This window comes from Carassius gibelio, chromosome B23, assembly GCF_023724105.1.
Source record: "Carassius gibelio isolate Cgi1373 ecotype wild population from Czech Republic chromosome B23, carGib1.2-hapl.c, whole genome shotgun sequence".
In the NCBI taxonomy this organism is placed as follows: Eukaryota; Metazoa; Chordata; class Actinopteri; order Cypriniformes; family Cyprinidae; genus Carassius; species Carassius gibelio.
This window is the reverse complement of record NC_068418.1, coordinates 19,682,220-19,693,629: the sequence shown is the minus strand read 5'-3', so window position 1 is coordinate 19,693,629 and position 11,410 is coordinate 19,682,220. Positions and strand designations below refer to the sequence as shown.

The 11,410-nt window shown below is 37.3% G+C and overlaps 1 protein-coding gene across 2 annotated transcripts; it reads left to right on the top strand.

The window, feature by feature from the left end:
• The first annotated feature begins 466 nt into the window (after window positions 1-466).
• Window positions 467-8,980, top strand: rnf41 (ring finger protein 41). Of its 2 annotated transcripts, none has more exons than XM_052594629.1 (7): window positions 467-632; window positions 2,699-2,798; window positions 4,688-4,803; window positions 5,724-5,995; window positions 6,232-6,367; window positions 6,495-6,598; window positions 6,705-8,980. In XM_052594629.1, exons 3-7 carry the CDS (start codon window positions 4,714-4,716, stop codon window positions 7,057-7,059), a joined length of 957 nt encoding a protein of 318 aa, XP_052450589.1. In that variant the 5' UTR covers window positions 467-632; window positions 2,699-2,798; window positions 4,688-4,713; the 3' UTR covers window positions 7,060-8,980. The 2 variants fall into 2 exon arrangements, with proteins under 2 accessions (XP_052450589.1, XP_052450588.1); XM_052594628.1 differs by having other exon boundaries at window positions 475-650.
• The last annotated feature ends 2,430 nt before the right edge of the window (window positions 8,981-11,410 follow it).

Here is an 11,410-nt window from a genome sequence, read left to right as displayed (position 1 = left end):
ATGTTTCACCAGGAGTCAGCTTTAAGCCTATCGCAGATCACACAACGGGAAGGCATTGATCAGCTTGGTTTACCTCATGACTATGTGATGTAAATTCAACACATTCTCACTCTCATCTTGTCAACTACATTAAACTATAGCCCCCCTGCAGCCCCTATTTTGACATGTCAAGGTAACTTTCAAGTAGTAACTTCATGATAGATAGATAGATAGATAGATAGATAGATAGATAGATAGATAGATAGATAGATAGATAGATAGACAGACAGACAGACAGACAGACAGACAGACAGACAGACAGACAGACAGTCAGACAGACAGACAGACAGGCAGACAGGCAGACAGATAATTATTATTTTTAAAATAATTCCAGCATAGGACATGTATATATATACACACACACACACACACTCTAAATTAGATTAGTATGCATGTAATATAAGAGTAAATCAGGTATAATCGCTCCTCCACACACACTCTGTCCTGTAGGCGCAGCAGCAGATTCAGTCGGACTTCATCCGCTCGGCTCAGGAAGAGAAATCGGCCATCTCTCAGATTAGAGCAAATATCACAGGCTCTAAATCCAGAAACCACATTAAGCCTGGGAGCAATACCGCGATCTACGGGAACAGGTATTCCAGTCCTGCTGAGTGAGTTTCACTGCTTTATTTATGTCGAGTTGTACAATTACCGGATAATAGCTCAAACTGGAGACAATACAGTGACGAAACATGAACACAACAAGACGTTATTTGATCAGAACAGTATTTAAATGACATTTACAGGGGTTCTAGTAATGGCTATTATTGGTAATGTGTCATTTAAGGTCGTGTGGTGTAAGTTAATGTTAGACCAAAACTGCTCTTTCGGCGTGCGTCAGCCTACGTTAGTTGGATTTCTTGCTATATCGCCAAGCTAGCTCCTTAGCATCAAGGCATACACTTTAAATGCAATTTCACTGTGAAAAATGGTTTTTAAGACATTAATACACTTTTATACGGAAAAAAACACTAACACACCAAGGAAGCCCCGTGGTTGTGATGATAATGTTCGTTGTTTTTGTACAGCACCGTTAGCGAGCTGGCTAATGCTAAGCGCCTAACATCAACGTACTAGCTCAAACACATCAGCAGACGTGTGGCAGTAGTTTTTTTTTTTTTTTTTTTTACATCGCCAGGAGGTTTAACAGCTGTACAGATGTTTGCATCTGTCGTGTCTGGTTCATTGCTATATGTATGTATTTTGGCAGAAGTACAGTTAACCTGTCTGTCTGAATCCAGCATGACATTGCATTCATATTCATGGCTGTCTGTAAATATGCATATCAATATGCATCTTGTTTAAATGGCTGCATCTGTACAGTATCCGCTTTTATAAGCTGAGAGACTGGACTGTCATGTGTATGGATTTTTGATGCAGAAACATACCACCATTTTGCATCATCAAAACATCATAATTTACTCTCGTCTCATACTTGAATTTAGGGTTTTGTCAGACCTATTATCCAATACACGATCCAGCATTTCAGGCAGTTTACAATTATTTGATGAAACAAAACACTTAACAATGGCAAATGTGTTCCAGTGTAGCTGTGCACTCCCAAATGTGCTCTTGGTTATCTTGCATCCATGCCACTAAACCAGATCTTTACTGAATAAAAGTGAGGAACGCCATTGCTGAAATGGGGGTTGAGGGGAGAGTGTGCCAAACCACCCACACTCTCCCACACTGTCTGCTTAGACAAGCTAAAATTAGGTCACCACCAGCCTACCGGGACACAACACCACCCCTCCCAGAACTGTTATGAATCTGAAAAGATGCTGTGTCTACATAATGCAGCCCCTTTATTCCCTTTGGATTTGTTTTACCAAGTTAAGAGAATGGATATGTGTCCTAAAACCAGCATTCTGCTTCTTGTTTAATAACTTATTCCAAAGGAAAAATGCTGTGCTCCTGGATAAGTGCTTTACATCACGTCTAATCCTTGCTGACTACATTTGTTTTGTTTCAGTAGGCTGTGCGAAAGCGACGGGCGTCTAAATCATGTTGGCACACACCAACCTAAAAACACAAGCTATTGTGAAAAATGCTAGGGTGTGGTAAATCGTAACTAGGGTGTTGCTTTGTGTTTGCTGGGGTGTTCTGGGTGATTACTTACTTCCAGCCCAGCCATAAGCATCTATGATGATTTGGTCCCTAATATATATGCCTCAGTGTTAAGTCTATGGGAATTTTTTTGGCCTAACAGGCAAACTCTAATAAGATGAGCCACATTTAAGTCATGGTTTCTTAATTGCTTTAGAAGCTCTTCCTACTGATGGCTACCCATTATATATATTACAGGAATATATTTCATTACACGTCATACCATCCAGCCCTGTGATTGCATGCATGTGTAGCTTTTACCTATACTCCATCAGCCTCTTGAATGAGTTGGCCCTTAATTTGATTGCGAAGGCATTAATTGTTTTGGATTTCCACTTAAGAGACAAAGAGGGAGGAAAATGCATCCATAAGCTTAAATGATCTTAGTATACAAAACATATTGAAATAGGAATGGACTAATTGACCGTAAATACGCCAAACTTGTCCAGGAAATGTTTCAAACAGGCTTTTAAAATCTTAATTAAATTGCATTGAGATAAATAGCAGTGTATTGATTGCGTCATAATGGATGTCTTGTTTTCTCTTTCTTAAGGGGGATGTTCAGTCTTTCACCGTAAGGAAGATCGCCTTGCCCACCTGACACATGAGGACCGCTCATTGTACAGGGATCATGAGGGCTAAGCTTTCGTGAGGTATGAATGTACATTTCTTTTAAATATTTCACACGATATAGTTGCAAAGAAAATGTAATCCTTTAATGCTACTGTGTGTTATATAATCTCTCGGATCATGCATATTTAATCAGAAATGCATTTTAATACAGTTTATATCTTTTGTGCTCTGTGGTACTAAAAGGTCGGCTTTCTGTAATTCTTTATGGGCTTTAATAACTTAATGATTTCCGCCATAAAATCTGGTCCACTTTGGCACTCTGGCTAAGAACTGTTCTTATTTGTCATCTAGGAATATGTTTATCCTATATATTTAGCTAATATTTAGCTGGTACCAAAATAATAAATTAGCAAAACATTTGTTTTAGTGCTGTCAAACAATTAATCACGATTAATCGCATCCAAAATAAAAGTATTTGTTTACATAATATATGTGTGTATATTGTGTATATTTATTATGTGTATATATAAATATATATTTATATATATTTATATATATTATTTATGTATATGTTAAGGAATATATATTGGATTTATATATATATATATATATATATATATATATATATATATATATATATATATATATATATATATATATATATATATATATATATATATATATATGTATATATATATATATATATATATATATGTGTGTCTGTGTGTGTGTGTGTGTGTGTGTGTAAAATTTAGATTATACAAGTATAAATATATATACATACAAATAATAAACATATGTGAGTGTATTTAGATATATACATACTAAATATAGACAGTACACACACACACACAGGATGTAAACAATAACTTTTATTTTGAATGCAATTAATTGTCTTGCAGCCCTTCTGAAAACATTCAAATATATTCAAAATGGTGCAGCAGTCTCATTAAATGGAATGATTGGCAAGAATGTGTGTAGATTTTTTTTTTATATTTAGTGATTATAGTGAATATCTGCTTCTGTTCTCTGTTTACTTGCTACAAAGTGCCAAGTGATAGTCACAAGCAATCATGGTGTATTTAATGTTAAATATACAGCTAAATGGAAGCTGATTTTGTAGCAGTAGCATTTCATTATAGAAAAATAGAAATCGACTGACAAAGTGTCTTGTTGATTGTCACAGCTGAATAGGAAAAAAAAATGATTTTAGGTGATGTTTTTTGTTACTTGTCGTATTAATTGTTGCACCTGCTTCTGGACACTAACTGATTAATGTTCGCCTTCCATTATCAGTTTCTCCAAATGAAGTCAGTAAAGTGGTGAAATTGGTAATATTAATGCAATTTCTAGGCCACTCAAAATGGTTTCCCATTATGTTGGGTTACTAAGTGGGCCGCCACATTTTACAGTGGATCTGTTTTTTGTTTTTTTTTGATGGCACATTAGTAATCTCATACCATCATACACACAAACACACAGATGTTGCATTTTTCACTTAAGAGAGGTGTGTAGACCTAGTGGCTCTACAAAGAACAATATGAAGGTCACCTTTGTACATCCGATCACGTTACGTCTGTATTATAGCAGGACATTGAGTGCCTCCACGTTCAGCACAAAATGCCATGTTCAGTAAACCTCTATCAGTTTACTTTAAGTGCGTCTAAGTGCGTTTTTTTTTTAATATTTAATCTGAAATCTACATTTTAAAGCAAGTACCACAAAGAAACCCAGATGATACATTGGTTAAAATGAGGCCTGCTTTTACAGTTGTTCTGTTGTTGTGCTGCTTTTAGTGTTCAAGTAAAAAAAAAAAAAAAAAAAAAACAAGCCAACAGAGGCTATAAGTTTTTAGTTTCATCCTGATGGACTTCCAGTTCTTCTCATGCATCTGTCTCAGAGGTAATTAGCTACAGCTGAGTGTATCGGCTGAGTTCTCACAACACTCTTCCTGCCTGCTTCATTTCAGATATCAAAGGATTCTGGTAATGTGCCATGGGGTACGACGTCACCAGGTTCCAAGGAGAGGTGGACGAGGATCTGTTATGTCCCATCTGCAGCGGGGTGCTGGAGGAGCCAGTGCAGGTCCATATTTATTTTCATTCAACTGCAAAATCCTAGAGAACCTTGAGAAAGGGACAGAGACAACATTGAGTTTGTGGTTATTAGATTTCATTGCTCCAAGATCATTGTGTGAATGTGTTTCACAAGGGTTCAAAATGATCAGTCAATCAAAATCAATGACAATAGTAATAAAATAATAATACAATAACAATACTTTATTAGTTATTTTATTAATTAATAAAAATAGCAGAATTGTTTATTAATATGATTATATTAAATCAGTTATTTGATTAATTGTTAATAACATTATTAGTGTTATTAATAATAAATAGTGCTTTCAAATGATTAATAGCATAAATTTGTTTTTGTTTACATAATATATGTGTGTGTGCTTTGTATATATATTTTATACAGACACATGCATGTATACATCTCAGAAAAATGTTATGCTTATTAAATATATTTATTTAGAATATTAAGTATATGAATATAGAAGCAAATACATGTAAATATTTTGAAAATTTGTACTGTATGTGTATGGAAATATACATAATAAATATGCAGAGAACACGCACATATTATGCAAACTTTTATTTTGTATGCAATTTAATTGCAATCAATCATTTGACAGCACTAATAATAACATTACTAATAGTCAAAAATGACAACAATAGAAATACTAGTTACTAATACTAGTAAAAGTTAGTTATTTTATAATTTATATACATATACATATATATATATATATATATATATATATATATATATATATATATATATATATATATATATATATATATATAAATTACTGTATTTGTCTTTTTATAAAAAATTAAAAAAAGAAATACACAGTGCAAAATGTCTGAAAAATGCACTTCAGCAAGAAAGTCAGTAGGCACTGAGCTCAGGTTCCACCCTGATCAATCTGTCTGTTCTCTCAGGCCCCGCATTGTGAGCATGCTTTCTGTAACGCCTGCATCACACAGTGGTTTGCACAGCAGCAGATCTGCCCTGTGGACCGCACCGTGGTGACTCTTGCCCATCTTCGACCCGTTCCCCGAATCATGCGTAACATGCTTTCCAAGCTGCAGATCACCTGTGATAACGCTGGCTTCGGCTGCACGGCCACCCTTCGGCTCGACCAGCTGCAATCACATCTCAAGGACTGTGAGCACAACCCTAAACGACCCGTCACGTGTGAAGAAGGCTGCGGGTATCTACCTTATTTATCTAGTTCTCACTTAACCCACTCGTGTGCTGTATGGATGCGTTTGACTGTAGTTCCATGGATCACTGCTTTCTCAGTGTCTTTTTTAGCTCTGCATCACACAGTTTTTTTTTTTGTTTTGTTTGTTTTTTATGCAAGAATAAATCCTGTGTGAACCGACAGCTTGTTTCCAGTGTTTGTTTGACATGTTAATCACAATTGCTTTTTTAAACTCTTTTTAGGCTAGAAATGCCCAAAGATGAGATGCCCAATCACAACTGTATTAAGCACCTTCGCAGTGTGGTGCAGCAACAGCAGACCAAGATCGCAGATCTAGAGAAGACCGCAGCTGAGCACAAGCACCAGCTTGCAGAACAGGTCTGACCTGAGTGTTTGATGTTTTATCATGTCACCTGAATTTATTGGAAATTCACATCTTGGCTTCTCCTCTCTGATCAGCACACACTACACTGCTTTTAATATTCTCATGATTTCTGTTATTCAGAAACGTGACATCCAGCTCCTGAAAGCTTACATGCGAGCGATACGAAGCGCTAACCCTAACTTACAGAACCTGGAGGAGAGCATAGAGTACAATGAGATCCTAGAGTGAGTGAAATGTTCTTCTTGTGTGTATATATTTATACATTTAAGTAAATAATGCTGAATTGCTAATGTGACGACTCTCAAACTAACCACTCTCGTTTGGCCACAGGTGGGTGAACTCTCTCCAGCCCGCTCGCGTGACCCGCTGGGGAGGAATGATCTCCACACCCGACGCCGTCCTCCAAGCCGTCATCAAACGATCGCTCATAGACAGTGGATGCCCGTTGTCGATCGTTAATGACCTCATCGAGAACGCCCACGAGCGTAACTGGCCCCAAGGCTTGGCCACGCTGGAGACACGGCAGATGAACCGCCGATATTATGAAAACTATGTGGCCAAGCGCATTCCGGGCAAGCAGGCCGTGGTGGTGATGGCCTGTGAGAACCAGCACATGGGCGAAGATATGATTCTGGAGCCGGGGTTGGTTATGATCTTCGCTCATGGCGTTGAGGAGATCTTATAGACTGTACATAGGTGGGTGCCAGTGATGAAAAGCAGAAAGGGGTTTACAGAGACTGAATTGATTCCCCCCTCTAAAAAAATTCATCCCACTTAAAATATCAAGACCTCTTCAGCAGTCGTTACCTCAAATTTTATGGAAAGACACAGGCAGAGAAAGCTCTCCGCATGTGGACCTCCAACATTCCCTGTTCTCTTTGCCTTAAACAGACATTTTTCAAAAAGTGCACCCTAATGACAAAAACCTTGAAACATTATCAGGGACGATGGTACACGTATGTTTTAACCTTAACAATGAAATCAAAAGGATCTGAAGTGATGTCTAATTTCCCCTTTAACATTTATTTCCCTCTTGAGAGCAAATGTGTTACTCGCAGCTTAAGACAATTGAAGATTCTTGTAAATACAGATGATAAAGAAATCTAGACAACATATGCTATCTGTTTTTGTTCTAATGGAGTAGTGGACATTTTGGTCTTCATCTCAGTTTGCTATTTAGAGTAGAGTGTTTTAACTACCATGGATCTCGATCTTTATTTCTTTTCTCAATAGAGGTATGATTAAAGTATGCTAGATGAAGAACTCCGCTTGGTGTTTGCACTGTGTGGTGATTGGAAAAACAAGATGTCATGAATCTCGTTTTGTGAAGATGTTTGTTGGAGAGAGTGATGAAAGGATATATATGACAGAAATCAACAGCAGATTTGATAACTTTTAATCCACTCTTTATTAAATTTTCTACTGGCATTACTGGCTATTACACTATTATAAATCAGAACCAGATTTTTCTTCTTTAAGATGGGCTTATGACATCAGGGTTTTTAGTCTAGTAGTTAAACCATATGCCAACCCATAAATGATGGATGAAAAGCTTATGAATCAATATGAAGTATAAAAACATTGAGGAAAAATGACCAACTAGCCCCTGATGTAAAACATGATGCCTGTGGGATCTCCTGCAGATGCTCAACCCTATCTGGACCTTTTTACCATAATGGTTTACATCAGAACCTTTTTTTTTTTTTTTTATATCCATCATTTTTCCACAGTACCTCTTAATGAATTTCAAATAATAAAGAGAGATGGAATGGTTGAATGTTTGTGTATATTGTGCAGTTGACTCCTGGATAAGTGGATAAGAATTTATTTTGTGTATTTTATGTACCTACGTTGTATATAATTGATTTAAGAATCAGTTTTATTTGTGCTGTACGATAGTTGTCTCTGCAACCAAAGTGTTTTTTATCGTGTTGTATGCACATCGTGCTTGCTTTTTTTGTTGTTGTTGTCATTGCGCAGACACCAATAATGTAAGTTCAGCCATTCTGAAATGTACCTTCGGATCTACTGTGTGTCATCTGCTTCAGTGTTACATAGACTGAATGCTCACTGTGTTGTTTACAGTAGCTTTTTTGCAAATGTTGTTCAATGAGCTGAAAACTAAGGACCGAGAATGTTTTACTCTGCAATATTCAGCCAGGTCTGTGTGTGAATTGGGGAGAAATATCTGTGAACTTTGCCTTATCACATTTCATTGGATGCTTCACTGCATGATCGCTGTGTAATGTGTCACATGGCTTCCCTGCACATCGACTCACAATCACACCCTGAAGCTGGAGAGATGAAACATGACCCAGTGTGTTTCACTTCTTGGTTCTGATGGATCTGATCACCTTCCGTATCATTCATAAAGATATAAGTTCACATTTGTCATCTTTTACTGGACACGCAAGACTTTGTTGACTCTCAGGTTTTATCATCTGATAACAGGGATGAAACGTTCGAAGAGCTCGTGTTTCCTGCTGCAGCATTGTCCGTGGATGTGGCATTCTTCTGTTTGTTTTTTTGTTTTTTTTATTATTCTTGCTTTTGTGCTGTGGGTTACTGACAGAATATGAATAAATATCAATGATTTTGCAATACGACACTGGTGTCTTTGTTTTTAGTGTTAACATGGTAGCAGGAACATCTTGTCGGTCATGTTTACATCAGCTGTTTTAGACAGCAAAAGCATGCAATGCTAACCAGAATAAAGAGCTTACTTCCTCATGCTTTTGCTGTTTTTCCTCTTTTCTACCACAGAATGTCACTAAAGTGCAATTTAGCTTGCAGTCAAAATGAGCAGTCGTTTGAGTTTTAAAGTATTTCTGTTGCCATATACCATCATTTTGAGCTGAATTAACTGTTTTTGTTGTTATTTGGTGACTATGTAGTCACTTCTATCTGCTGATCTCTGTTCCGTGCATGTTTTGAGGCCAAACAGCATACATATTCACATGCACGCAGGAATAATCCTCCTGTTGTTGGTATTTTCTTTCACAAGCCTCTAGCCACTAATGCAGACAATGTAGTCATTTTAATCCAACCCATTATAGTACCAGTGAGGATAGGAATGTCACATTGTTTTTCCAGCAGCTCTCATTACCAGCCCCTGCTCCACACGAAATACACTAACTTCTCACCCTGTTGGTAATAATATTTTATTACGGTTAGTGTATTGCTCATACAGTAAGTACAGGCAGGTCTGGAGGTATTCGGATACTGACTTGAGTTTTCCACTTCAATGGATTTGAAGTAAAACAATCAAGATGTGATCAAAGTGCAGACTTTTAACTTTATTTTAAGAGGTTCCACAAAGATGACCTTTACCATTAAGGATTTTACAGCCATGTTAGGCAAAGCACCTCCATTTTCAGGGGCTCAGTATTTGGACAAAGTGACAATTGTAAATGTAAGCACAATTCTAATACTTGGATGAAAATCCTTTGCAGTCAGTGACTGCCTGCCTGTAGTCTGGAGCCCATGGACATCACCAAATTTGAAATGTCCTCCTTGGAGATGCTTTACCCGGTCTTCACTGCAGCCACCTTGAGTTGCTGCTTGTTTGTGGGTCTTTCTGCCTTCAGTCTTGTCTTCAGTAACAAAAAAGCAAGCTCTATTCCAGTGGTTCCCATGTCCTGCACATTTTGTATATCTCCCTAATCAGACACACCCAATTTAGTTCTTGCAGTCTCTACTAAGGAGCTGATGAGGGGAATCAGGTGTGTTAGATAAGGGAGACATACTAAAGGTGCAGGGCAGAGGGGCCTCCCGGACAGGTTTGGGAAGCTCTATTCGCAGTGGTTTTCAAACCGGTCCAGCGAGTAACCCCAGCACTGCACATTTTGGTTTCAACTCATCAGCACATTAAAAGAGACCGCAAGACCTGAAATGGGTATGTCTGATTAAGGAGACATAAAATGTGAGGTACTTGTAGAATTAGTTTGAAGACCATTGCTCTATTGGATTGAGATCAAGCAACAGACTTGGCCATTGAAGAATATTTGAAATAAATTTTATTCAAATAGTCTTGAGCTCCTTTCCCAGTATGTAGGGTCATTATCCATCTGCACTGTGAAGCTGTGTCCTATCAGTTTTTTAGCATTTGGCTGAATGTGAGCAGAGAGAGTAACTCCTTAAAGACCTCAGAATTCATTCTGCTACTTCTGTCAGCAGTTCCATCATCTATAAACACCAGTGAGACCGTTCCATTGGCAGCCATACGTGCATACCCATGTTTGACACTTGATGTGGTGTGCTTCGGTTCATGAGCTGTTCTTTTCTTTCACCATACCTTTCACTTCCCATCAGTTTGGTACAAGTTAATCTTGGATTAATTCTCAAGCTTGGCCTCCTTCACTTTCATCGATATCTCCTTGGACTTCATATCTTTTATCAGCTGATTTTGTCTTGAAGTAATGAGGAATGGACGGCACCTGGTCAATTAACCTCTTCTTAGTCAACTGTCCAAATACTATTGATCCCCTGAATATGGAGGAACTTTGCTTAAAATGGCTTTAACTCTTAAATGGTAAATGTCATAATTTTGTGGAACCTCTGAGCACTTCAACCACATCTTGATTGTTTTATTTAAAATTCATTGTAGTGGTGTATAAAAGAAAAAGCTCAAAAACTGTGCTTGAATAGTTCCAGACCTGTCTGTATATCTATACATACTGTATCTGTTTTCTCATCATTCCTTCTTTTTATCTATCCATCCATCCATCTAGTTAGGATTTCATTCTGATAAAAACCAGTTAAACAGTTTTGATTCATGTCTCCCTAATAAAGGAAATGGTCCTTAATCCCTTTCAAAAAAGTAAGGATTTGATTGGACCTTTTACAATCTCGAACCACAAATTCCTGTATCAGTTAATCAGGCATTTGGCAATCAAATATATTGCGGTTTAATTATGTGATAACCTTTGCTCAATCTAAAATTACAGATATAAATACAATCACTCAGATGCCAAACATCATACTGAAAATGATGTCATCTGACAATGACACTTTTAATAGTTTATATGACACACCAC